Genomic DNA, 27,662 nt, shown 5'->3' with positions numbered 1-27,662 from the left:
ATGTTTCTATATATACATGCATAACAACATCTAAAATGACAGAGATGCTGTCCCGGATTGAAGGTTTATTCCATCTCTCAGATCAACCCCCCCCCCTTCTAAATGCTTGCATAATGTGCTCAAATACAACAAATCAAAAATACAAAAAAGTTTACAACAATTATGAATTCACAGTATACTGTACATGCAACTGACAGAGTATATTCCCAGACTAATATATACTATTTTTGCCAGACCCATGAAATGGGTAGGCCTACATAAGCAAATGTCGGTCTGTCCCTTTTCTATATAAAGGGTATATATGATGATGACATGATGATGACATGCCTACAAAAGGCATGATGTCATAAATGATGATGACAGACAGGGGGTCTGGCACAACCAGGTTGACCTGGTCTAGTTGAATAGTAATAGACATGTTTCCACCCGAACAGAGACAATTAAACTGATGATGACCTCAGGGATCTCCATAATATGGGCATAAAATATAGGTTTATATGGAGATCCAGTTGTCCAGAACAGCCAGTCCGAGCACTATGCCCACATGGGGCTTGCCCTTATATGGGACCGACCAACTTGTGGGGGTTGTAGGAAAGCAAATAAAGATAAAAATCATACCCAGTTTCAAGTGAGCGGTGCTATTTATGAGTTAATTTCATTAAGCATCCCACGAAGCTTGGCCAATGTGACCCTGGGCATACAAACAGACATGGGACAAACGGACAAAGCCAGATGTAGGAGCTGTTAGCTCTTTACAGGAGCACCGCTCAAATAGGATAAACAAATCCTGGATATTGTGACCCATGGAACCGGGTCCCAGTTCCAAAACAGCTTGCGGCCCTAAGTCTGGGAAGCTCTTGCAAGAGAGTGTTTTAAAAGGGCCTCAGAGAATGGTCCTGTGATTGGTCAGCAGACTGAGCGAGCGGAGCCATGCTCTGACAATGTGTTTTCAACATGTACACAGAAAGCTCTCATTGTTCCTAGCGGTGAATGACCTTTCATTCAAATGCTAATGAAAAAGGCCTTTGGCAAATGGGAGAGAGGGGAGAAGAGCCACAAGTCACAAAATGTGGGCTTGCCTTTCATTTTGTTAAAACTTAATCTGTCTGGTTTGCTAGTTTGCTACCAGCATCAAAGCATAGGATGACACCTGAGATTATGTCGGTATCAGCTTGTTCAATAGATCAGTGGTTCTCAACCCTTTCAGGCCGCAACCGCCCAAAATACTCATATTTGACAAGCACTTGGATTTGCAGGAGTCGAGGCATTACATTTTGTGTTTGACTTGGTTCCACATGCCCTGTGCAAATATTGTGATAAAAGTGTGCTTGCCGTTTTTGTATTTTCAAATTCAAGTCAATGGGGTTATTTTATAGAGTAACATTTAGCCAATGAGGAAACAGGAAAAATGTCATGTGAAGCTCGACCAATCCTCTGGTGGTTACAGAGTTTAACCACCAAAAAAACAAAAAAAAAAATGCTTTTTTTCACTAAAAAGCTGGTTCCTCATTGGCTAAATGTTACTCAACCACACTAATTATTTGACAATTTGGCCAATGGTTGACTATTTTTGCCAGACCCATGAAATGGGTAGGCCTACATAAGCAAATGTCGGTCTGTCCGGGTTTTCTATATAAAGGGTATATATGATGATGACATGATGATGACATGCCTACAAAAGGCATGATGTCATAAATGATGATGACAGACAGGGGGTCTGGCACAACCAGGTTGACCTGGTCTAGTTTTATAGTACATTTTGTTGATAACTTTTTTACCCCATTTCATTTTTCCACAATCCATACACATTTCTATGTTGTCACTGCTGTATCCTTTTCACCTGCCAGTAAGGTGCCCTCACCGGGAGGATGTAGAGCCTTCATCCTACTCCTCCTGCTGACAGGTGTCGCCCCAGCCCATAGGGCTACGTGAAATAACCAATACCACCATCCCTGCCCGGCTTCCCTCCCTGAACATGGGATAATTGTGTTTGCATACACCCAACAATGCACCACTGTGGATTCGAACCCACAACCTCTGCAATAATAACTTTAAATTTCCCCCCGATACCCCCCAAAGACCCAACTTTGGGAACCAATGGTACATAACATGGCCTGATGTAGCTAGTGTATTCTGTTACTAGTGCTGTATGAAAGGATATTCAAATCTTTATAGGATGGTAGTAATTGCTTCAGAGTGTCAAAGTAGAACATGTAATAATAATAATGAATAATGAATACCTACTCATCCCGCGAGGGAAATTCAGATATCGCAAAATTAAGATATCGCAGCCCAACCTTTTTTTCTCCAGCTTAACCCAGCTGAACCTGGTGCTGCCCACAAGGAGCGCGGGGGAGAGGGGAGCAGTGATAGCTGGAGCGGGGATCGTACCTGCGACCTCTGGGGCCTCCGGAGTCCTAGGTGTGGACACTAACCATTCAGCTATCACTGCTCAAAAGTAGAACAGTAATCCAAGCGTGGAATCTGGTTATAGGTTTATTCTCCTTTTTTTGGACGGTCAAAAATGTGGTCTTTTTACTTGCCAGGAAGGATGATGCCATCATATTTCTTTTGGAACCAGGCTATAGACTCCTCCTTGCTGATACGGTGCTTGAAACCTATACCGCCTCCTTCCTGCTTCTTGTCAACAATATTGAAACCGGGTCTACCCAGCACCACATAGAAGTCCAGCCCGTAGATACCGATGCTGGGGTCATACTTGATGCCCAGATCGATGTGCTCCTGGATGCCGAAGCCAAAGTTCCCGGTGTTGGAGAAGTTGTGCTTCCTCAACTCGTACTCAAGCACCTTGAGTCCCTTCTCCAGGATCTCCTCCGCCTTTGCGCCACGGACAGTGCAGTGAACGGCGATCTTTTCGTTCCTGCGGATGCCGAAGGATCGCACAGTGTAGCGGGCCTTGGAAAAGACACCTATCTGTCCTGTGAGCTGCTCCAGCACTTTAGAGGCGCGGGTCAGTCTGTCTCCGCTCTCCCCAACGCAGATATTCAAGCAGAGCTTTTGAATGCGGAGCTCTTTCATGTGGTTCTCCTTCTCATCCTGGTCCGTCATGTTTGATCACTAAGTTTTATTAGTCTGTTAAACAGGGTTCTGACTTGGGCTCTGACGTATAGGCTCTTTTCTAGCCGGTTGAACCTCTGACGAATGTCTTGTGGGACGCTTTCAATACCTAGCCCGTTCTAACCCTTTGGGTATATTTCTCTACTGAGGTCTGTCGAGAGCGCTGTGCTTAGCTCAGTTAGTGCTTCTTCGGTTGTCAACTGGAGTCTGCCACGGATCTGAACTGTTTATATAAGGTTGTCTGATGTCTTATTGATGACATCAATCTGACACGTATGCCGTCCATGCCTGGTTGCCATTGACACCGGCCTGACAATGGCTACGGTCTATGACGGCAGTCCTATATGACATGATGAACTATCTCCAAATATAGTGTTCTCCAAATCTTCATGTTTAGGCCAAACAGGTTCGCTCCATTTCTCCATGTATGGGTCCAAATGCCCAACGTTGAGCTTGACAACGAAACGTCCTTAACACAGCCGCCCCCATATTTACTTTAAGAAATATGTTAAATTCAAAGAATGTTTCTTGGTTCTAGGGCGATGAGACACCCTCGGAAGCTTGTGGGTCAGGTATTGCTCCAGGCCTGATGATTTTCATCTCGCCGCCCCGTTGCCGCCTTCTTGTTGCACTTTCCTCCCAGAAGAAGGTAGTTTCTTCGTGGAGGATTCATATCCGGCCGGCCCGTGCTAGATCGGAGGAAGGAAGGAACTGCAAACTCTACATCCCTCAGCTTGTACTCTGGCCGCCCCGTGCCAGCCAACTTTCTGCTCCGGCCGCCCCTTGAGGAACTGTCTGGTTTCCCTGAGTCCTGATGTCTGCCACATCTTGCTAAGTTGAAAATATCTTTGGTCTCGATAAGCACTGCCCGTGAATGCCTGCCAGCGTTTCCGCTAGGCATTTTTGGGGCCGGCCACCTTGGCCGGCAGGATTATATTTTACCGGCCAATCAATTAATTTATCGGCCATATTATATTGAACGTCAAATACGTGTAGTGTTTGCAGATGAGATACTGTATGTGCATGGTGCACCGTGCACCCAACTGATAATTACACCATTTTATGTTTGCGCTGGGCTTCCTTCCTCTTTATCACAGATGCAATTGCAATATGTTCCAACAAAATAATATCCTAACTATCTACTTATGTAGAGGTATCGCTTGCCAAAAAAAGAAGTGAATAGGTTAAAGTGGGCGAAGCGAACCGTTTGCGCGCCCTGCCACACAGTGGCCTACAAATTAATAAGTTAATAGTATATGATTTTGGCTTCAGGTCTCACTAAACCTTTTACACACAACATTTGTTTTATTTTGTTAATGTTATGTTATGATGGCGCAAGGAAGGTTGACTTTCCTCTGTTGCTTTGACCACGATGGCATCACATCCATGCGATCAGAAAGTCATGTGCGTGCTTTTATAATATCCATGATTCCACAGAGTTCGGGTCCCTTTTTTATTATCGTCTACTGGGTCCAGCTTGGTATAGATTACCTCGGAAGAACCCCAGTTCTGATTATAACACTAAACCCACGCTGATTGTTACAAGGTGCTGGAACTGTCAGCTGTGAAACATGATGTGTGCTTCTCCGTAAGGCCGTGTGCGTGTCTAAAATAGCAGACATACAAGCTCACAGCGCGGCGCGTTTCGCCTTGTTGTGAGCTTGAAGCTCTGATATTTCCAATGCGCGTAACCATCGTACGACGAATATAGACTGTTCTAATGCACACAGCGCAGTAGAGATGGGATTTATGGCTCTTTGAAGTGAGCCGGATCTCTGGGATCCGTTCCTTTCAAAGAGACGTTCAAAAGACTGGCTCATTCTAGTAGTTACTTTGTAGATTTAGATTATAATTACAAATAACTTCAACCCTATATACATTTATTTCGGACATATATAGGTACATATCTGCCATTTGAAAATAGCTGAGCCTGATCTACAAGCTCACAATGCTATCGTTCATTTCAAAGAGCCGTTCAAAAGACTCAATTCGTTCGCGAACGTCCCACCTTTACAGCGCTGCTGCAGCATGAAGCAACAGCAGTGGCGGTGAGCTCCGCTGTCGTCAGACAGACTCACAGAACATGATACAAATTAAAAATTATGATAGGTTTTAATGGTTGTAGCTTCACTACTTTAGACAAATAATTATGTGTATAATAAGATTAAATGATAAAATAGCCTAAGAGGCATTTTCCCAGCCGGCCACGGTGGCCGGTGGACTTTATAATTACCGGCCAATTAAACATTTAACCGGCCAATGGTCGGTAAATACCGGCTAACGGAATCTCTGCTGCCTGCATATTCAACATCACCTTGCAATGCTTGCAAAGGAGCTCTGATCTTCCTCTCCCAACCGAACTTGATCCCGACCTGCTTCCTAGCAGCAAAACCTGTATCTCTGGCCGGGTGAACGTGGGTGCTTCCTCCGATCCTCATTCTCTTCCCTTGAGGTTTGTCCCCAGGTTGGATAGTGAAGGCCTCCTCTAGTCCTCATTCTCGTCCCTTAAGGCCGTCCCCTGGTTGGATGGTAATTCACTGTCGATAAGGTCTCGTTCTTCTTTCGTGCATCATTGTCCTTGATAATTGGTTTTCACATTTTATTTCACAAGATTTCTTGTTGTTTAGGGAAGGCCATCGGCCCTGCCGATGTCAGCTCCTGGGCGATCATACATTTTGACAATTGTTCTTCATCTTTGACAATAATTGGTCTCCATCTTTGTTCCATCCTTCCTGCCAACGCAGCAGGGCCGAAGACCTTTATGTCTGTACTGAGCTGCCCTCCGTTACATCCTATTGAGATGCCCTCTGTTACATCCGTACTGAGACACCCTCCGTTACGTCCCCCACATTCGCCGCCCTCTGGTTCTTTCAAAGGCAGCGTTAGTGGTATCTGGATGACTCCAAACAGCTGGGGATTCCTTTGGATAGTATGTAGTTGACAAATAAAAAGTATTTATGTAAAAAAAAAAGCATCATCGGGTGGCATCACCACCACATCATCGGTTGGTTACATCACCCTCCGCCCGTCACATAAGTGATCTTCTATTTGCCAGACCCATGAAATGGGTAGGTCTACATAAGCAAATGTCGGTCCGGGTTTTCTATATAAAGGGTATATATGATGATGACATGATGATGACATGCCTACAAAAGGCATGATGTCATAAATGATGATGACAGACAGGGGGTCTGGCACAACCAGGTTGACCTGGTCTATTTTTTTGTGTGCTTTGCTTTAAGCTTTCAATGTAAATCAATCAAGAAATCGCACCAGCGAAGTGAGCGGTGCAAACACGACACACTAGCTCCTTGCATGGGCCAATCTGTCCGTGACGTCAGTTACTCTATGTGTATGAGCGTGGATCTCCATACATGGAGAACGATGCTCATAATTTCTTTTTTTTGAGCGTGCTCAAAAACATGTGAAGTTAGTCGTCGTCGAACAGACCTGAGCACAGGTCATCATCAGATTCCTCAGACTCCTCCTTCAGCTCATCCTTGGCAGCAGCAGGAGGAGCAGCAGCAGCGGCATCCGTTTCAGGCGCTGTATCTGGAGCCGCAACTGCAAAGGCAGTTGGGTCTGCCAGGTATTCTTTAACCCTCTCTGCCAGGGGGAAGGAGTAATCCGTCTCCACGGCCACAGAAAGGATCTTCCTGTAGCCGTTGATGACGGAGTGGGGGACGGAAGCCAGAGTAGGGTAGCCGATCTCCAGGCACACGCACGCAATGTTCCTCACGCTCTCTGCGAACCTGACCTGCAGAGCCTCCTCAGTGATGTCCAGCACCGTAGGGCTGTAGATGCTGCCGTTGTCATACACCTGCTGGATATTCAGGCCATATGTGAAGGGTGTGATCCCCAGCATGTTGAGCAGTGTGGCCTCGCTGGCGCCCACCCGGTTCCCGACCTTGATTAGACCCACGTTGCTTGTGATCTCGATGGTTCCTCTGGAGATCTTGGTGGTGATTCCCAAAGCCTGGAAGAAGTTGGTCTTCTCGGGACCCAGGCCGGAGTTCTGGGCAGGCACGATCACGTCACAGGGGGCGACAGCTCCGGCGCGTGCAGAAGCAGGAACCTTGTTCTTCAGTAGTATGTCCCTGATTTTGGTCAGATCCTCCTTGGTGAAGACGAAGCCCACGTTCCCTTTGATGTGGGGCAGCAGCTTCTCCCAGGCGGGGTTGTTCCTCAGATGGTCAAAGATGGCTTTGCGCATCATGGTGTTTTTACCCATCACCACCACAGCCTTGTTGCGCAGAATCCCACGGATTGTTTGCATTTGCTTGGAACCCACATTGTCGACGCCCACTATGAAGCATTTCGGGTTGTCGGTAAGCTCGTGGATGAGTTTCGTAAAATAGTTGGACTTCCTCGTGCGTCTTGCACGCGAGTCTTCCCTGGGCATCTTTAGTGCTTCAAGGATCGCTTTTAAAGACGGTTTAAAGACAAGGTTGTGACACACGTTGGGATTGCACTCAACTGTGAGACCGTTCCACGTTAGTTCATATATATACCCTTCTTGTGCCTATGTCATCGATCGGCTAACAAAGAATATTTAATTTGTTAAAACATGTTGGAGTGCCTGTTGGGCAGATCTTTATGCCCATACATGGTGTTCCGTGTCCAGGCTAGTCTGTGATGTCATATACTATGCGGACAGACATTCGCCAAATTAAAAGTTAGATGGTCCTGGTTAAAATGTTAGTGGATGATCTCACGTCACCAGGCTATCCGTAGTACCTGTGGAAACCATATATGGGCATAGCGGTTGGATCTGTGGCTCTGGACAAGCGGATCTCTGTCTGTCTTTGTCCCTTTTATGCCCATATATGTAGATTGCTGATGTCATCAGTATATGTCCATATATGGGTATGCCACCTTTTGTGGCATACCCATAGTATGGGTGTGCCACTGACTGATTTGTTTTGCCATGACGACAGATTACACATGACCGAACCACACGTCACTTCCGAACTTGGATCTGCTACTTTTAATCAGATTGAAAAGTAACAGTTTTGGACATACAGTATGAGGTTTCCACCCGACAGAGACAATACGGTATGTTGGGTAAATGAGGGGAAGAATTACTAATTGGGGAGACATTTTTAAAGATAAAAAAACTATATAAAAAAATAAAATAAAAAATAAGGCATGGGATCCATGCCATCTCTCCTCTAGTATGCATTTCTCAGCCAAAACCAAATTGTCATCCTGCCCATACCTATGAGCCGTGTCTGTTTTATTGACTAGCTGCGCTCCCCCTGTTGTCCCTGGCTCAGAACTCAAAGCCAACATCCCTGTAGAACCTGTAATGGCAAAATATATTGTACTGTGTTAACATAGGGTTAATCGAGATACTGAAGTAGGGGTTGGCAAGTGGTCATCAAAGAAGTGTACCATCTGTAAATCCCCCCATCAATCAAATGTACCTTTTCCCTAAGTAAGCAAAACTGTGTCCTTTTTATCACCCCTGGCCCTGGCGACACCATGTCTTGCACGTGGCACTCTACACGTGTTGGGGATGACCGATAAGTAACCCGTGATAGCCCTTTGATTTCTCCGGGTCGGTCTTCACTCCTTCTATGCTGAATCGGCAATTACTCATTACTTTGCTGGCACCTGCCACATCTATCATTTGCACCCAGGCTCTTTCCCACGTTTGTTCTACAGTCCTGAGAGTATATAAGGACTGCTCACCCTGCATCAGATTGTCATTGCCACCGTCATCGTCAGTTTGTGCTCTGACCCTGTCCATGGATAGTTTTATTTGATACTTTCACATGGTTTTGAGTTTTCTTTATTCTTTGGACAAAGTGTTGTCTCGTCCGGATCCTGATCAGCTTGGATTAAACTTCTTTTTCTACTTGACTTTCAACTTGTTCTGAGATTTGTCTTTTCCTTGATACTGTTGAGTATTTTGTCTTTGTGTGAATTTCCACCACATTTTGGTGTCGAAGTGGGATTCCACGACTGAGCGTCGCGGACGCGTGGTGCGGTTCCTGATTGATCACCCAGAGTTTTCTCTGCCATACCTCCCCATCTGCGGCTGCAAAATTATTCGACTCGCCAAGGAGGGGTTGGTGTGGGGGACCCGCTCCGTGCTCCCGCGGGGATCAGCGCTGGAATCTTGACACGGTGAGAGAATTTACACACTTGTTTAAAGATTATAATTAAAACCACGCGTTTCTTTTTCGGTCCTGACACATTTGACATTCTTTTTTTCTCTACGGAAAATTGTCATTTTTTTTCTCTCTTTTCTTGTCTGGGCCTGGAATGGGTGGTTTCTTTTAAATACTTTCTATTTAATTTGGTTTGTCTATGTTAAATTGCTATTCCGTGCAAGGGGTACGGTTGGGTACTTTTCTGAGCTTTTGAGGCTGTAGGATTGGTGAGACACAGGCGCGTGCTAGTTGCATGTGGGGTGTTCCCCGGGGTGGACCTGGTTCACCGGAGTTGAGACCCGCACATTGAGTCTTTCTTTGGGGTGTTCCTCGTGGGGAACTTAGTTCCCAGAGTTGAGGCCCTGCACACGGTTTTTGTTGAGCACGTTAGGGTTATCCCAGCACCTTAGTCTGGGCGGTGTTGAAGACGTTCACATCGTTAAAAGTTGCGGTGTGGAATCCGCACGGGAAAATGCCTGTCGACAGTTGAAATCTGTGTCTCGGTGCCAGCCGCAAGCTCATGCCTTTAGCCCTTTATCGGAGATTTGTGTGATCGTTTTGACCCCCAGGACCCAGACTTTGTCTTGTCTGTGCATTTGTGCCACAAATCCTCTTTGGTTGGTTATTTATCACTCTCCTGTTGCTTGTTTTATTACTTTTCTTTTTAGTGAGGTGGAATCTTGGTTAAGTTTTTCTTCTGCGGTACTTCAGTGGTTGCAGCCGTGTGCTTATATGCCTTTAGCCCTGACGCCGTTTTATCTGTGCGCATTCTTATACGGACTCCTGTTGATTGATTGTCTGTTACTCCCTCTATCTACCTCTTTGTTACTAACCTACCTTTATCTGTCCTTTAGTTGGGTGTGAGTTACACTGCTCAAATTATTACGAGCATTTTTTTCTGACTTTCGGGCTTGGATACGGTTTTCTTCTGTTTTGCTCGCTGCTTTGACGTGCTTCAATAGGCTCTCTGCCTCCTGTACACTCCACTACTCTATCGGTTCTGAGTTTCATACTTTTAGCCCTCGCTCTGATGGGCTTCACTACGTTCACGATACTCGCGCTGATATAATTGAATATTACCTCGCACATTGCTCTTTTCCCCGACTGGACTACTGACTTGACATTTTTATTTGTCTGACTTATTGTAGAAAAACAAAAAAAAACAAAAAGTGTGGGGTGCTATCTAGGGCTATTTTTAGTGCCAACATTATAAGGAGTTATATTGCCAAAACTATTTTCACTGTAGTGGAATTATTATTACTATTACCCGTATTAGTATTATTATTTAGTGTTTAAAATTATCTTCACTGTCTTGGAGCTATATTGATGCCAAAATGATCAGTGTTATAGTGCTGGTAATTATATTAAGATAAATTATATTAAACACAAATACATTTTATTAGACATTTAAAATGGTCTAATTAGTCATTCACTATTAAATAATAATAATTAAAAAAAAGTGAAAGGAAGGAAACACAGAATGCAATTTGATTTATTACTTCTTACTATTTAATTAATTGAAACACTGAATACAATTTGTTGTATTACCTTTTTTCTATTAGTTAATTGAAGAAATGTGAATATATAGGTATATGGATGAATGTGTGTATGTGTATATATATACACGTGTGTATATGCGTGTGTATATATTATAGGAATTGTTAATTATTTTCTTCTCATTATTAATTGATAGAAAAAAAAAAGAAAAAAAAAAGAACATTGCTGCTATTATTGTCCAAAAAAAAAAAAAAAAAAAAAAACACCTCTATTGGGATTGCTGCTATTATTGTCCCAAAACATCACTATTGGGACTGCTGCTATTCGATATTATTGTTGTCCTATTAATTGTTTAAAAAAAAAATCATTTGTTTTATTACTTCTGTTTTATAAAGTGTATTTCTCTGCTGTTCATTATGGGGAAATCCTTATCTAAAGATCAAAGGGATTTGATTGAAACGAACCCAAAGTTCAAGCTCATGTGGGACAAGGACCCCAATAATTTAGCACAAATAAAGGTTTGGATTGATGTTCTGGGATTCCCTGAGGGGGGAAGTTTTAGTTTAGCTCAGCTAGACAAACTTAAGTCCAGACTGGATGATAGAGAGAGAGAGAAAGGAAAAAGGTTTATTGCTAACTGGAAGGCGTATTCGGATTGGAGAGAGGTTGCAGAGAGTAGGGAGAGAGGCATGTTGAGAGGGGGTTATCAAAGAGCAAGTAACCCCAGCACTGGTTCTGCTTTGCTTTCTTGTTCAAGGATGGACCCAGCTCTGGATTGCACACCGCTCGCACCCCCACCTGCTGCCCAGCCAAGAGCCGGCCCTCCACCACCGCCACCATCGTCACCGTCACCTACGACCGTCACAACGGCCTCCTCATCGTCCAGTTCCTCCAGCCAAGAGCCTCCCCAGCACCCGCCCGTAGCGGCTTCCACCCCCAACAGCATGTATGCCGACGCACAGCAAGCCATAGCCACTGATAAATCATCAGGGGAAGGAGGGGCGCCAGTGTCAGGGGCCTCCGCTCCTAACCCCTCTGACCTCCGGGCTGCACTGCAGAGAGACATTACCAGCATGATGGAGACGCTGAGAGGAAGTTTTGCCCAGAGCACCCCCCAACTCCAGCCCCCCCTCATTCCACTGCTGTCTCGACCACCGCCCAGCAGCCCAGGTTGGGATCAAACACGTCATGACTCAGTGCCTATGGTCATGACCCCTGCCCCGCCTGGCCGAGAAGAAGTACACCCACTTCCGCAGTCACTCCCCAGGGCACACCCCAACTACCAAGCCCCTCCTGGTTATGCTGATACAGTTTGGGGCTTCAGCCCTGACTCTGGTCCTTATAGACACACATGTTTGAGAGAGAGACAGAGAATGCAGTGTCGCCCAAGCGCTGAACAATGGGACCAGAACACGTGTTTCCTGAAAGGTGCCGTCGGAGGGAGGAGTGAGATGCTTGACGAGAGAGATGACGCTCCCAGCCAGACGTGCCAGGAAGAAGAAGGTGAGGACATAATTCCAGCTCGCACTACCATGCCTATGGTGGAAGTACAGGGCCCAGTAGGTGTCTCTCTTGTTTATCGTGCACAGGCAATTAATGAGATGGCCCAAGTGTTCTCCCACCTGCCTAAACTTGAGAACAATGGTGAGATATACGCCACAGAGCTCGCAGACACTGTACGCTATGTGAAACCCACACTTCACGAGCTCCAGCGTGTGATCGTACAGAGAGAGGGGGGAACCATTTGGAACATTGTCAGGCCAGATGGATGGCCTGCCCGAGACGTCCGCCTGAGAGAAGCAGACTACGACTCCCACCACAACATCCAGTTCAGGGCTTATTTGAGAGCTCTGTGTGACAGCATTAGGGAGAAATACCCAGCTAGGATGGACGTGAATGCAGTGACTGGTTGCCTACAGAGACAGGACGAGCCAGTCCAGGTTTTCCTCGACCGTCTGACAACTGCATTCAGGGTCAACAGTGGCATTCCAACCGGTCAGCTGGGGGTCATTCCGATTACACCATATGAGGCACATTTGAGAAGCCACTTCATAGCCAACCTCCGTCCGGACATTTCAACTGAAATTAAACAAAAGTTTGTTGGCTGGTCTACTGCGACACTTGCTGATTGTGTAGCACATGCTGAACATTATGAACAGGTGACTAATGACAAGGCTGTCAGAGCAAAGAAGAAGATAGAGGCCACGATGGAGAAGGGTATGCTCCAGCTGATTCACAGCTCTGTCCGCGGAGGAGGCAGGGGAAACAGAGGCTGGAAAGGGAGAGACCACGACAGCTCTGATGATGGCTCCGACAATGGCGACAACGCTGACTACACTGAAGGACTCTGGGAGCCAGGGAGCTGCCATAACTGCGGTCACCAAGGACACTGGCGAAACGTCTGTCCGGAGCTGCTCAGCGGCCGGCCCAGAGAGAGGAGAGAGGGACGCAGAGACAATAGAGACGACAGAGACGACAGGAGAGGTGGGTGTGTCCAGGCTGATTGATGGTCTGACCAGGTGTTGCAATCCGGGCCTGGGGAAGTCCTTTCTGCTTTGCACTGCGACAGGGAAAGTTCAGGTGACAACACAAACATACACAGCCATGCAACCAACACACTTAAGCCAGGAAACTATTGACCAAGTAATTATGTGATGTAATTGATGCCTTTAAAAAGAAAAAAAATAAAAAAAAAAAGTTCAAAATGATGATACCGCTGAATAGGGGACCTATGCTAGATGGAAGGTCTGAAATAACCATGTCCCAAAATGTAGATTATTGGTTAACGTTGACAGGGTGAATAACCACACACGGTAAATAAATAATGCAAAAAAAAAAAAAAAAAAAAAAGTGTGTAACAGTGAATAACTTGGCAGATTTTAAAATGTATTTCTTCATAGATTATTTATTTATTGCAGTGTTGATACTTTTACTTAAGTAAAGTTGGACTACTTTTAACATTTCACTAGCTAGATGACTAAAATACAAACTGCTACAATCTTAGAGCAGAAGGTTTTTCAAAATAGGTCTATACATGGTAATTGGGACTGTGACACTGACAGATGACGAGGACACACTGGACCGGCACACACCTATGGCGAAATGTGATATCACTAAAATCTCTAAATTGCCATGATCCCTGAGGGACTCTGGCGAAACACAAATATGATGTAGGCCTCAGTAAAATTACACAACCGGTTGTCTTTACACCCAAGAGCACTTATAGGCCTGTTTTCAATCTTTTCTAGCTGCAGCAGTGATTGTTCCTTGTGATGAATCTCCTATCAATCAATTTTACTTGTCTATAAGGCACCTGTCGAGGGAGAAATCCACCGCATGGATATTCTGAGAGGACCTGCATGTTACGAACAGTGCCGTCTCTGAGAGTGTGGCTGTGGAGCTAAAACCACACAACATCTCGCCGGAATAACACCAGAGTGTTGTACCATAACTTCTTGAATCCTTTTCATAGCATCCAGCGGATGAGGCGAGTCAGTACTGGGTTGAGTTCATCTTCCAAGGTAATACCTGGACTAAGTTTAGCCAAGGGTTCTTGCAACGTTCTTTCTTTCTTTTTGCTGCCTTAAAGGCAGACCTAGATAGTATTGTTGTTTTACGTGGACGGCCTGTGAGTGCCTCACGTGGTTTTGTTTTATTTGCAGCTGACTGTGTATGCACTCCATGCTGTTTCGCTGTTGCTTAATGAAAATGTGCCACCTGTCACTGCCATGTTGGCTATGCTATAACACACTGTTGCTTTGCATGTCTAATATCACTGTGAAATGTTGCAATGTTCTTAAGCTTGCTACGTTGCTTCCTATTCCCTGTTAACATAGAGATCTGCATCCTTGTTAAACAAGAATTCACTGTTGACGAATAATGGCTTGATCATAATTGTCTCCACACTGTTAATGCTGCTTGCATTCTTAGGATTGACCTGAGGGACGACCCCTCCTAGACGCTGACCTAGAATTGGCCTGTGACGGCTCATCTTCCGGGGACTCAGAGATTGGGTCCGATAGTAGCTGGAAGCTGCTTTCGGCTGCCATCGGCAGCTATGTCTCTGTTCAAAATTTGTTCCAGGTGCTGTTAATCACCTACATCGCCGTCAAGGTAGCTGAGAGGAACACCAGTATCCACACGTCACACTGCAAGTGCTACCGTCCACCACCACCAGTGGAAGGACAAAAGGAGGGTGAGGAGGAGAAGCAGATGAATGCACGTTGGCACGTGCCCGCGCGAAGGATGAGAAGCAGATGAAGTGCATTGCCATGCACCAACTAGATGAATTGTGTTTGGCAACACAACAATGGATGACGTGAGGACATCGCTCTCAAGTCTTAGTTTGCATTACGCCCCTCCCCATCACCGTCCCTCCTTAAACAGCTAAGTGCTGTTACCACTACCCCAACCTGCACACTGCTCTTTATTGTACCATCTCAAAAGACCTGCCCATGACACTTTACAAGGTTATTACGAGTGGCACTGCCCGCAGGCAGCAAACGCTCTACCAACCTGCCTGTCTTTGACCAAAGGTTAAAAGAAGGCCACTTCAACCCGTTCGGTGCCAACTGGATCGCCGAGGCTCTGAAGGACAGTGTGTGGTTATGCATTTGAATTATGTACCTGACTATGTCACGCCATTCACTGGGTATGAGCCACGAAAAAGACGCTTGTGTGAGCATTCTGTCAACAGCCAACATTTAGAATTACATCTGTCCGAATGTATGACTCTTACTTCCAAATGGGTTGATCTTGTTATTGTTTCTTGTTTTTATTCTTTTTATGTTCTCAGTAATATTTGGTGTAAAACCTTAAAGCTTCCTTACTTTATATATTCATAAAGCTTGCTACAACCTAGAGGGACGTGTATTCCAATGATGACATGTCCCGAAACTTGTATTAAGTGTGATGTGTTTGATAAAATGATACTACTGGTGTTTTTCTTGAAAATGCATGGGTTATATTATTCATTTAAGTTATTTTAATTTGTCATAGTCTAATACATTAGTACATTCCTTTAGCATTGGGTATTATGCATGCTTGGGTTTGTTATCATTTGGGTTATTCTACATCTATCTCATACTTATTAATCAACCATATATTTTGTATGTTAATCAATAAGAAGATTATTGTTTAAAAGGAGGGAATGTAATGGCAAAATATATTGTACTGTGTTAACATAGGGTTAATCGAGATACTGAAGTAGGGGTTGGCAAGTGGTCATCAAAGAAGTGTACCATCTGTAAATCCCCCCATCAATCAAATGTACCTTTTCCCTAAGTAAGCAAAACTGTGTCCTTTTTATCACCCCTGGCCCTGGCGACACCATGTCTTGCACGTGGCACTCTACACGTGTTGGGGATGACCGATAAGTAACCCGTGATAGCCCTTTGATTTCTCCGGGTCGGTCTTCACTCCTTCTATGCTGAATCGGCAATTACTCATTACTTTGCTGGCACCTGCCACATCTATCATTTGCACCCAGGCTCTTTCCCACGTTTGTTCTACAGTCCTGAGAGTATATAAGGACTGCTCACCCTGCATCAGATTGTCATTGCCACCGTCATCGTCAGTTTGTGCTCTGACCCTGTCCATGGATAGTTTTATTTGATACTTTCACATGGTTTTGAGTTTTCTTTATTCTTTGGACAAAGTGTTGTCTCGTCCGGATCCTGATCAGCTTGGATTAAACTTCTTTTTCTACTTGACTTTCAACTTGTTCTGAGATTTGTCTTTTCCTTGATAATGTTGAGTATTTTGTCTTTGTGTGAATTTCCACCACAAACCCCGGATGCTAAAACCTAGACAGTCTGTTTGCCCCGTACACTGATTAGCCTTTTAATTCACTGGTTTCTCAATGTTGGGTTCCAGGGATCACCAGCGGGTCCAAATGGACCCTTTACAGGTCTTTGAGAGTGTACAAATGGAACCAGAGTTCATCCGGTTCCATTGGGTCTATAATGCCTCATAAGGCATTATAACACTTGTTATAAATGTTTATAATTAGGTATCACAACTGAATAACTGAGTAATCATGTTTGGGCTCCATATACTGTATGGGTACCATGGATTGTTATAGCAGTTTGTTGATTACTTTTGATGGAGTAATGCATTTCTTATTCTTAGAGGTTTTAAAAAGTCCTTAAATTGTCACTTCACTGTCATCTGGGGACCCTCCCAAAATCATGTGGGGACCCCCCTGAGGTCCAGACCCACATGTTGAGAACCACTGTTTAATTCACAGCAACACAGCGACGCATCCATCACCACCTCTCATCTTACAGTTATACTGTATATCCCTCCATTAATCTGCCTGACCATCTGCCCTCTTATCCTCAACACTCTCTAGAGCAGCATTCTTCTTCTTCAGTGATTAGTGTTGTAACACAGAACACATGGGCGTGTGTGTGTGTGTGTGTGTGTGTGTGTGTGTGTGTGTGTGTGTGTGTGTGTGTGTGTGTGCGTGCGTGCGCACTCAACATGTGCTCATGTATGTGCATGTGAAAGCATGTCACATACATACTTCATGAAGAGAAATGCAGACATGGTAAGCATGGATGAGCCGCTAATTAAAGCAGCACTATGTAACCTTTAGTTTATAAATGAATAAGATGTCATTTTGTTCAATCTGTATTGTAGACACATGTTCTGACCTGAAGGTCAAGACTCAATTTATCCCCTGAGCAAGCAGGCAGGCTCTAGTAGCTCAATGGTAAAAAAAAGAAAAAGAAGAATCAGTACAGGAAACCGGGTTCAAATCTGGGGTAGCAGAGGAACGTTACACAGTGTAGCTTTCAGTAAATGTACTTGAGTTACTTTCCACCACTGCATGTTAACAATTCAATAATAATAGTAACTTACTGATGTCTTCCTCGTGGTAGATGACAGAGTGATAGGGCACGCTGCGCTCTTTGAAGTAGCGCTCAGACGGCTCTACGTAGTACGTGCCTTGATGTGTCTGGATGAAGCCCTCAAAGCGCCCGTCAAGAACAGACCCGTGGGTGAGGGTGCCCTTTTCACCTAAACAAAACACATGAAGAGGAGGATTAGAAAGAATTATAATCATTAAAAAACATTATATATATATATATATATATATTAAAACAAAATCAAAAGAGATATAGGAAAAAATTGGGAAATGTTTCAGCCTGATCAGAGCCCCATTGACTTACACACATTTGGTGCTGATTGATACGCAACGCACGTACGCACGCATTTACATGATTTCTACGCTGTACCTCACATTTCTGTGGCGAACAATTTCAGGGAAGCTACAATAAGAAGACAGAACCTTGGAAGAGACTTAATAAAAGATAGTCTCCCCCCACATAAGATTTATCTGCGGCGCAGCCAGAAGAATGGAAATGCGGGAACATCAAAACGATGCGTTTTATTATGCTGAGGGTTTTATTTCCCCCCACAAGAGCAAAGCGTTTTCCAGGAGAAGGTAATTCAGGGAAGAAACTCAAAACTAGGACTAGGGAACTAGGGACAATTTGCATAGATGACAAACTACTCCAGACCAAAAAGAAAAAGAAAAAAGAAAATAGATCAGTGAATGAAGTGACGTATACGAGGAAAGTGGCTTCCCAACCCTGGTTAGAGGGAGCCACAGGAAACTGCTTTTATCTCCTTCTCCAGAAGGAAGAAATGCCTCTGTCTCTTGTCTCATGGATCTATTCCTGAGGGATCACTTGGCCCGAGTCCAACCCAGCAAAGCCTTGAGCCTGCCTGGCTATCTTAGAGGTTTGGTGGCGTTTCTTTTTCCAGAGGCAAAACGGCCCAGTTCAGTCTGCTGGGAGGCGTTCTGTTCCTTCCACCACAGAGATAAGCCAGAGCAACAAAAACAGTGGATGCATTTCGACGCTCTCAGGTGGAAACCTCATAATCTCCAAAACTGTTACTTTTCACGATTCATAAAACGGCAAAGGGAGCACATCTACAAGCTGCTGGATCTGCTACTTTTGATGCTTTTGTGTGACGCTGTAGTGTCATCAAGTACAGCGTTAATTCATGGAAAAACACAAAAAAACAAAAAGAATTGAGATAAGAGGTTTTATTTTTGCACGTTTTCTTTTCACACACAGATCTAAGCAGCTCTCTTTAGTCTCCCAGTGGAGAACCACAGCACTTAGTTCCATACTCCTCTGCAAATATCCTAAGGCTGAAGAGTGCATTAAATAAGGGCTAATAAGGGGTACTACATTGTTGTTGTTGTTGTTGTCGGGCAGATACCTCGTATCTCCATATTTCAACAGTTTATGATTTTTCTTTTTTTTTTGAGCGGTGGTCACACCGTCTCCTATACGTGGCCGTGTGTGTGGGTATCCGTCCGGCCGTCCGGCCGTGTATGTAGCCTCAAGCCTGCAGTACCTTTTCTGACCACACATGTTAAGGGAGGGGCGCTGTTGTTCTAGGGTCAAATAAATTAGAGTGTGTGAAGAAACTACAGCATTGTAAAGCACACTAACCCCGCTGCACCCACCCAGTAGTGCTGTTGCACAGCCTCCACGACCACCGCTCAGTTCACACTGGTGTGATTTTTTTAAATAAATGCTCTACTACATTTTTAGTTTTTTAGATTTTTTAAAGTAAAAGTGGTTATGTGTGTCAGTGGGCTTTTATAAATATTTAACCATTGAAAAGTATAAGCTTAGTTGTGACTCAATAATGATTACATTGGATCCATAGGAACGCAGGTTCTTCCTCCCCCATTTCCTGAAAAGTAATCATATCGGACATACAAGGTTTCTGCGCAGCAGAAGACGACTTGTCGCTGCCCCGTGTCATCCAATGGGGATAAAACTTTAGAAGTATAGCAAGCCATTCATCTTTTCTTTAGAGTGAAACGTTATTTGGAACTCTCTTCGGTGCTAGAAGGATGGCCTCCTTTGCAGCTCGGTATATTGCTCAATTAATTGCAAATGTCACACACCTGTGGTTCAGCCGGCCAGATGATTAGTTAATAAATGTCACAGGCGGAGTATTTGTGAGCGTTCATGTTTCAATAAGTCCTTTTTCACAGGAGGAGCATGAGGTTAACTGTACAGTATAGCTGGCCATGCTGGCACACACTAGTAACACACACAAAAATATTTTGTGCCAGAGTACAGAGTCCTCCAGAAGATACAATTCATGAAGAAAAAACGGTTTTGAATAGCCAAATACAATATAAGTGGTTTAAATGATGCTGACGCTATTTTAAATAATTTGGCTGGGGACCCCCTGGTCAATGAACGCCCTGCTTGGTCACAGTACAGCGTCACACAAAGCATCAAAAGCTGCTGTTCTACAAGCTTGTAGATCTGCTACTTTTTGGAGCTGTGTGAAGCACAGGCTCCCTATACGTGGCTGTGTGGGTCTGTCTGTCTGTGTGTGTGTCTGTGTGTATGTAGCCTGAACTTCCTAAACTTCGGCACGCTACTAGTCCCACAGTTTTGCCACCACACACTCGCGCCATATGTCAAATCGACCGGCTTACTCGGGAATCGTGGGCTAGTAACTTGCTAAGAGAAAGGTTCAATAGTTTAATTGATATTAATTTATTAGTGAATTAATTTTCCCCATTGACTTATAATGGGAATCGCAAAAACTCACATTCAATTATTTGTCTCTCGCAAACCATAGTAGCGGTGCAGTTAAGGAGAACAATACTTCAGTTCTGGAAAGAAGCACCAAAATTTGACAGAGTGTACCTCTTGGGTCATTCTTTAGAAAAATCACATTAGACACTTAATTTTCAAAATGGCCACCAGTTTTAAAGATGGCCGCCTTTTCGGATATGTTTTACAGTACGCCAGCCAGTTAATATCGAATTTTCATAATATTAGAGTTGTTTTGTAGGTTTTAAAACATCTGAGTTCATTTATTACACTTTTAAAGCAGCCAGAATAACCTTTCTGACTTTTGGTTGGGGTCTTTCCTCACCTGGGACCCCCCAGACAGACCCTGAGCCTATTTCCGTAATCGCTCTGCTCCTGCTCCTGAACAATTTTTAAATTAGATCTGAATATGCTCTGAAATCAAAAATGACTAGTAGCAAATAACAGAGATCTTCCACGGGGGTCTGGGACCCCTGGGGGGGGGGGGGGGGGTCCTGGGGGGGGGGGGGGGGGGGGTCCTCAGAGCTACTACAGGGGCCTGCAAATCTTGCTGAGATTTTTTTTTTTTAAACTTTGAATGTTTTTATGTATCCTGGTTTTATGTATTGTACTTTGATGGTTTATTAGTATTCTCAGTATATTTACAATGTTTTTGTGTTAAACAGTTATGGTTGACAGCTTACTGCAGGGATTGCAATAATGAAGTATTGCAACTTTTCACTTTGGGCGCAGAACAACATTTCCATTTATTGCACTGCACTCACACTGACAACACTGACCACACACACACACACACACACACACACACCACACACACACACACACACACACACACACACACACACACACACACACACACAACACACACACACACACACACACACACACACACACACACACACACACACACACACACCTCTTTGTTATTGTCACCCCAAAACCCTCACCTTATCCTCTTATAGAGCCCATGGTCAATTACGCCAAAAAGATTCACTACAATACAGTAATTTCAGACATGCAGGATATATTCGTCTTCAGTGTCTTAGTGTTGACACAGTCTCCACCATAGCATAGAGTGAAAGGCAGGTTATTTGAGCAGCTGCACCGTCCCTTGCAGACACATTTGATGAGTTCAAGTACCGCCTTTGGAGCAGGGAGAGCAAGAAACCTGACTGGAATATACCCTCCACTCTCTGAATTCCATCTATTTTCTTTGATTGGTGGAAGCTCAGGGCAATTTGTCAGGTATGATTTATCCTGCATTGTGACGTAGTTGGCACGGAGGTAATGTGGTAGCAGTGCAGCCCGAGTTGGAGGTAGCATCTCACCCTCCAAGTTCTTTGACAGAAATAGTTCCCATCTGAGTAATCCCAGGGTTGTTGGACCTTTTGAACTGTAAACATGGCATGCAAAATGTTCCGACTGCAATGTTGATGAAAGCTCACCATTTATAAGCTCAGGAGGAATCGCCAATGACCTTGCCAATGTCCTTGAAGCGGTTAATGGCTTGGTCATCATCATCATCAAGTAGGCATTGACCCATGTCTTTTTGGTGATTCCAACAAATGTTCTTCCCCAGTCAGCACCTGAAAAACTATGTACGCAAAGGAACCCTTGACATTTGTAACATCCAATAACTTGAACTCACTCGAATATATATCAATTTCCTTTTTTTTGTACCGGAGGCTAGGACTTGATAAGGAATCGGGGTATCAGCCTCTTCATGTGTTTGCACTTCCTCAAAATCATGTCCCTTGATGAGGGTATCGTATTATGATGCCTACTTTGTCATACCTGACAAATTGCCCTGAGCTTCCATCAATTGAAAAAAATAGATGGAATTCAGAGAGTAGAGGGTATGTCCAGTCAGGTTTCTTGCCCTCCCTGCTGCAAAGGCAGAGCTTGAGCTCATCAAATGTGGCTGCAAAGCAGGTTACAAGGGACGGTGCAGCTGCTCAAACAATAACCTGCCTTGCACTCTCCTCCCTGCAAATGCTATAGTGGAAACTGTCAACACTATTAGGGAGGACATGTATAGTAGTGAATTTCTTTGAGTACAATTGACCGTGAGCTCTTTAACTCATTGAGTGCCAATCCCGAACTAGTTCGGCTTTATTATCGTATCGCAGAGTGCCGATCCCGAACTAGTTCGGCTTTAAAAAAAAAAAAAAAAAAAAAAAATTGAAAAATTGAAAAAAAAAAAAATGATTTTTTTTTTGGACCCCATCAAATCTGGTGAACATGATTTCAATCGCGATTTTGCATGTTCCACCCCCATACAACCCCATCTAACATACAGGGCAGCCATTTTTGTTTACATAACATGTAAAACATAATGGCTATTATCTCAAGAATGCCTGAACGGATTTCCAATCGGATTTTTTTGTTTGAAAGCTGTGAACAAACTGCACAAATCCACTCCAATGCAATCCAGGATTGCATTGGATTTTTTAGAGCTCATTCTTCTCTGTTTTTTTCCCATGCATGAGGTGTGCAAGGTTTAATCGTGGCTAAATTGCAGAAAATCTTCTAAAATGCTTGGTAGCCAATAGCTAACTTCAAGCTAACTTCATCCTCTTCCTGTACATGCACAAAGGAAAGTGTTCAGGCATGTCATGGCTGCAGGGCTTGTGCATATACCAGCACTGTCTAAGTAGAATTCTCTGGTCATTGGGGCCCTCTAGTGGTGAAAAAGGGGGCACTCAAAGAGTTAAGAGGATAGGGTGCAGGTTTTGGGGTGACGATAACAAAGAGGTGTGTGTGTGTTGTGTTGTGTTGTCAGTGTGAGTGCAGCGCAATAAATGGACATGTTAGACTGCGCGCCCAAAGTGAGAAGTTGCAATACCTTAATTCTTGCAATCCTTGCAGTAACGCCTGTGAACCTGTCTGTCTAACACAAAAAATGTAATAAATAATACTTTCAAATGTAAAAAAGAAAGAAAAAAAAACTTCCCCATCAAGATTCGGCAGGCCCCCTGTAGTTACTCTGAGGGGTCCCGGACCCCCTGTGGAAGACCCCTGGGTATTTGCTACTACTCATTTCTGCTTTCAGAGCCCAGTTACAACAACTTTAATGCTTCAGTTATGATCTAATTTAACATTGCTCTGGAGCAGGAGCAAAGCGATTACTGAGATAGGCTCAGGGGTCTGTTTGGGGATCCCAGGTGAGGAAAGACCCCAACCAAAAGTCAGAAAGGTTATTCTGGCTGCTTTAAAAGTGTAATAAATGAACTCAGGATGTTTTAAAACCTACAAAACAACTCCAATATTATAAAAATCGGACATTAACTGGCTGGCGTACTGTTCAGAGGCAGCCATCTTGGAAACATGGCAGCCATTTTGTTTTTTCAGTGTCTAATGTGTTTTATCATAGGAACAACCCCTAAGGAGTACTTGTGAAAAGTTTTAGGTTTCTTTCCACTTGTGAAGTATTTTAGTGCAAAAATGCATTTATCTGCCCCGCTATAGGGGCTAGAGTTTCAAGACTTGGAGAGGAGGTTCATAATGATTTCAAGGATTAAATAAAAAATAATTGTGTCATTTGGCCGCATGGTGGCGCCATAACACCCCACTTTACGTTTTGGCCTGTAACTCTTGAACCGTAGGTCGGAAAATTAAAAATATTTTTTCCCTGGATTCCTTGGGTCATGACGCATCTCCCCATATAGGCCACGCCCATTTGCGCCATGATAGATTTTCCGCCATCTTGAATTTTCTCCAAACACACTTTTTGCTCCTTTTCCTACATATTTTCTTCAAATGTCACAAAAATCGGTACACATGATCCACACACACACACACACACACACACACACACACACACACACACACACACACACACACACACACACACACACACACCACACACACACACACACACACACACACACACACACACACACACACACACACACACACACACACACACAGGGTGTGATTTTTTATTTTAATCTTGAAAAGTAACAATTTTGGACATAATATGAGACAATAGAGACAACATGTAAATGTCCAATGAACACTCTTTAGGAATGAGGGTGTGTCCAATGGATCCCAGAGCTTATAAACACGAGCACACAGGTCACTGCTAGTAAACAATAGTGTCTAATTTTTATTTCCTGTTTATCTGATCTCTGTTGGACAGGAGACAGGAAGTGATCCAGGAAGGGGAGGGACAAGGAGAGGGAGGGAAGGGATGAGAAAAGGAAGGGTGCCATGGTGACATGTGATAAATACTGCACCAAAACACACTCAAACTGCATGCACACAAACATGCATGACACACATACACACTCACATATGTACGCGCGCACACACACACACGCATGCATGCACGGCACGCACAAAAAAATCTTGAAACAGCAATGCATTTGGATGAAAGTCTTGCATTCTTCCAGTTTTTTCAGAAATGAATGACATTTGTATTGTACAGTATATAGGCCTATATATTTTCTTTATGAAGGAATATCTTTTTTGGGGGGGGGGGGGGGGGGGGGGGGGTTTTAAATAGGTTGAATGGGGATGAAGCCCATTTAAACTCCCTTTACATATGGAAATAAATATCCTCCCCGGGTTGCAATGAGACAAAGTAGATCTTTTTTATTATTTGATATTCTTTTCCACTTGATAAATGTCAACTGAGCCAACTGTCAATGTGTATACCGTATAACACTGTCACTGGTAAACTGGTGCATGTCTCCTTGTGTCTGTGAAACCAAGAAATACCAACCTGTGAAAGGTTGCATTTTGTGGTTGATGTAGAAAATATATATTTTAATCTCTTAACACCTTCTAAGCCAAGGGGAGCCCCTTAATGTTAAAACCGTACTATATCGCACATCCCCCCAGGGACTCTCAGCCACGTCGTACATTCCGGACTTTGTCTTTAAAACCGGAATAAAAGCTTTTGATCCGAAAATCGGCGATCGTCTAACCTTCCCTAGTCACCACTCGTGCACTGATAGCTCATGCAGACCGTGCATGAAGCAGAGGTGACGTCAGCGCCTCTCCTTCTCCAAGGCACCTTCCACCCATCCGTTTACTGTCTACACACTCGAGCTCCTCCTGCAGCCATGCTTGGGGCTATGCTAGCGAAACTTTTCAGTTCTGTTCTTCAGTCACACATGGACTATTTGCGGGACATTTACGTGAAAGGATCGCGCACGCGAAACGCACGGGGACATCGACGATCGGCCAAAACCCCCATTCTATCCCAACGGAAATCGAGAAAATCATGGTGAGTTACTGGCCTGGGGGGGAAAAAAAAAGAAAAAACAGCGGCGCTGTTCAAGATGGAGGGGCTGCGGGGTCATGTTTATAAACATAATATTATGTCTCAGATCACAATACAATAATAGAAATGTCACGGCTAATCTACCAACCACCATTCTATTTCGGACGTCAAGGTGTTAATTACATTACATTACATTAAGTGTTTTCTTTTTCTTTTCTTTTTTTTTATTGGTGAAGAGTCTAGAGATCGCTATTAGAGATCGCCTGTTTTGTGTTTAGAGCAGTGGTTCTAAAAGAGGGGTCCCAGGGGTCCTTGAGGGGGAAAAGTATTGGACATATGGAGGTTTCAACCCAGGAAAATTACGTTTACGCAAATCCTCCAGTCTGGATCATTGTGATTGGATTAGCAGATTTCAGTGCTAAGCGATAAAAGGGCTATAGTTACATTAACTCTTTGAGCGCCAGCGCCCTCTAGGGGCCAAAGAATGCCAGCGCATCTCTCATAGGCGAGCGCTTTAGCTTCCAGGACTTCAGCTTCCAGGACCTGACGTCCTCACGTTCATGCACGGCATGGAAATGTCCCGGATGAAGATGCTAACAGAATGGCTATTCCCATTTTGTCATCTAAAAGATCATTTTTGGGCGATTTCGCCGTAAATAAACCTCGCGCCGCTTTCCTAAAACACAAAAAGAGATATAAGCCTTTAAAGATGCGGTCTTTCATTGGATTAGGCGGAGATTGGCGATTGCGTTCGCAAATTACGGCCGGCCGGGACGTTGTTAGCTTTCGGCTAGTAGCTACAAAAATCAAGCCAGGCTTCAGAAGGCCTCTTATCATTTTATTCATTTAATTAAATAAAGCCGAACTACTTCGGGATCGGCACACTCGTGTACTCATCGGAAGCGGCGCCGAACATCGGGTGAACATTGGGGAGCTCAAAAATGTATTTTAAACCATTTTTAATGGAATATATCGTCGGACAGAGTAGAACGGCTAGCTGGCTAGCGGCTAGCGAGCCCAGGACCACCCACGACTCTACAAGCAGCTCGGGGTAAGTGAATTAATAAAAAAAAGATTGTATTGGATTGAAATAAAGCCGAACTAGTTCGGGATCGCACCAGATGAGTTAAGACTTACCAAGAGTTCTCCTGTATAAATGTGAGAGGTATCGTAGGGCACCTCCTCTCCTGATACATCTACGGTGAGATCTGGAGAAAACAAGCCGGTGTCCCTCTTCATCCTCATGTTAAAATACCTAAAGGAAAGAACATGACAATTATAACATCACCATGACACTGAGATAGCATTCCGTTATAAATAATGTGTTATAGATACTGTATTGGCAAATTTGAAAGAAAATGTAGGCTACAGTATACACTTGATTGAGATATATGCTGGTGTTGTGTGTGTGTGTGTGTGTGTGTGTGTGTGTGTGTGTGTGTGTGTGTGTGTGTGTGTGTGTGTGTGTGTGTGTGTGCGCGCGTGCGTGTATAATTTCCTATATTGTAGCAATGAAAAGAAGTGAGCAGAAAGGGGAAGAAAGGTTGTTTTCATTACATCAGCAACAAACAATCTTGTCATTTCCTCTTCCTGTTTGTTAATCAGACACGTAAATGTCACCTACTGACTACAAAGTTACATTTGGCTTTGAAGAAAACAATACAAATACAAAACTACATCCAGGAACTGGTCACAGTATGCAACGGAGGTCAGTGAGCAATGAACACAATAAAACATTCTGAAAAAAGAATTTGACTCCACAAACCGATTGTAATTGTTCAAGTCACACTACTCACAAACCTTTATCCTTTTTAGCACAAAAAGTAACTCAGGATGTTGGTTCCAACAGAAATGCATACAGTCGTTTGTATCCCCATAACCCAGTGATTGTCAACCTTTTTTTAATTTGAGGCAATTGGAGTCGAGACAATATTCTTCTAGGGTGGTGATGGTTATGCTTTGTATACATGATATCATGTTATTGTGTCAGATTTATTTGTCAAGCTTGGGAGAGAATGTAGAACACACTGTATACTTCTGAGCTGTAATTGAATGTATTATGTGACTATACTGTCATGCTGTAAGCCGTAAAGT

At 43.9% G+C, this 27,662-nt stretch overlaps 3 protein-coding genes across 3 annotated transcripts in view; all 3 read right to left on the bottom strand.

Annotated features, from left to right (window-relative positions):
- adam10a (ADAM metallopeptidase domain 10a) overlaps positions 1-27,662 on the bottom strand; it is a 122,260-nt gene that overhangs the window by 38,671 nt on the left and 55,927 nt on the right. The window contains exons 3-4 of the mRNA XM_080729841.1: positions 26,687-26,823; positions 17,598-17,756 (exon numbers count right to left, since the gene is read on the bottom strand). Of these exons, the coding sequence (XP_080585967.1) occupies positions 17,598-17,756; positions 26,687-26,823 (296 nt within the window). The remainder of the gene's footprint in view (positions 1-17,597; positions 17,757-26,686; positions 26,824-27,662) is intronic.
- Positions 2,536-3,069, bottom strand: LOC308288405 (large ribosomal subunit protein uL5-like; the record flags this gene model as incomplete). Its single annotated transcript, XM_080729840.1, has 1 exon — positions 2,536-3,069. One exon carries the CDS (start codon positions 3,067-3,069, stop codon positions 2,536-2,538), a length of 534 nt encoding a protein of 177 aa, XP_080585966.1.
- LOC308288020 (large ribosomal subunit protein uL10-like) lies at positions 6,509-7,480 on the bottom strand (the record flags this gene model as incomplete). Its single annotated transcript, XM_080729365.1, has 1 exon — positions 6,509-7,480. One exon carries the CDS (start codon positions 7,478-7,480, stop codon positions 6,509-6,511), a length of 972 nt encoding a protein of 323 aa, XP_080585491.1.

Source organism: Nannobrachium achirus (assembly GCF_963921795.1).
Source record: "Nannobrachium achirus genome assembly, chromosome: 7".
In the NCBI taxonomy this organism is placed as follows: Eukaryota; Metazoa; Chordata; class Actinopteri; order Myctophiformes; family Myctophidae; genus Nannobrachium; species Nannobrachium achirus.
This window is presented reverse-complemented; position numbering and strand designations above follow the sequence as displayed.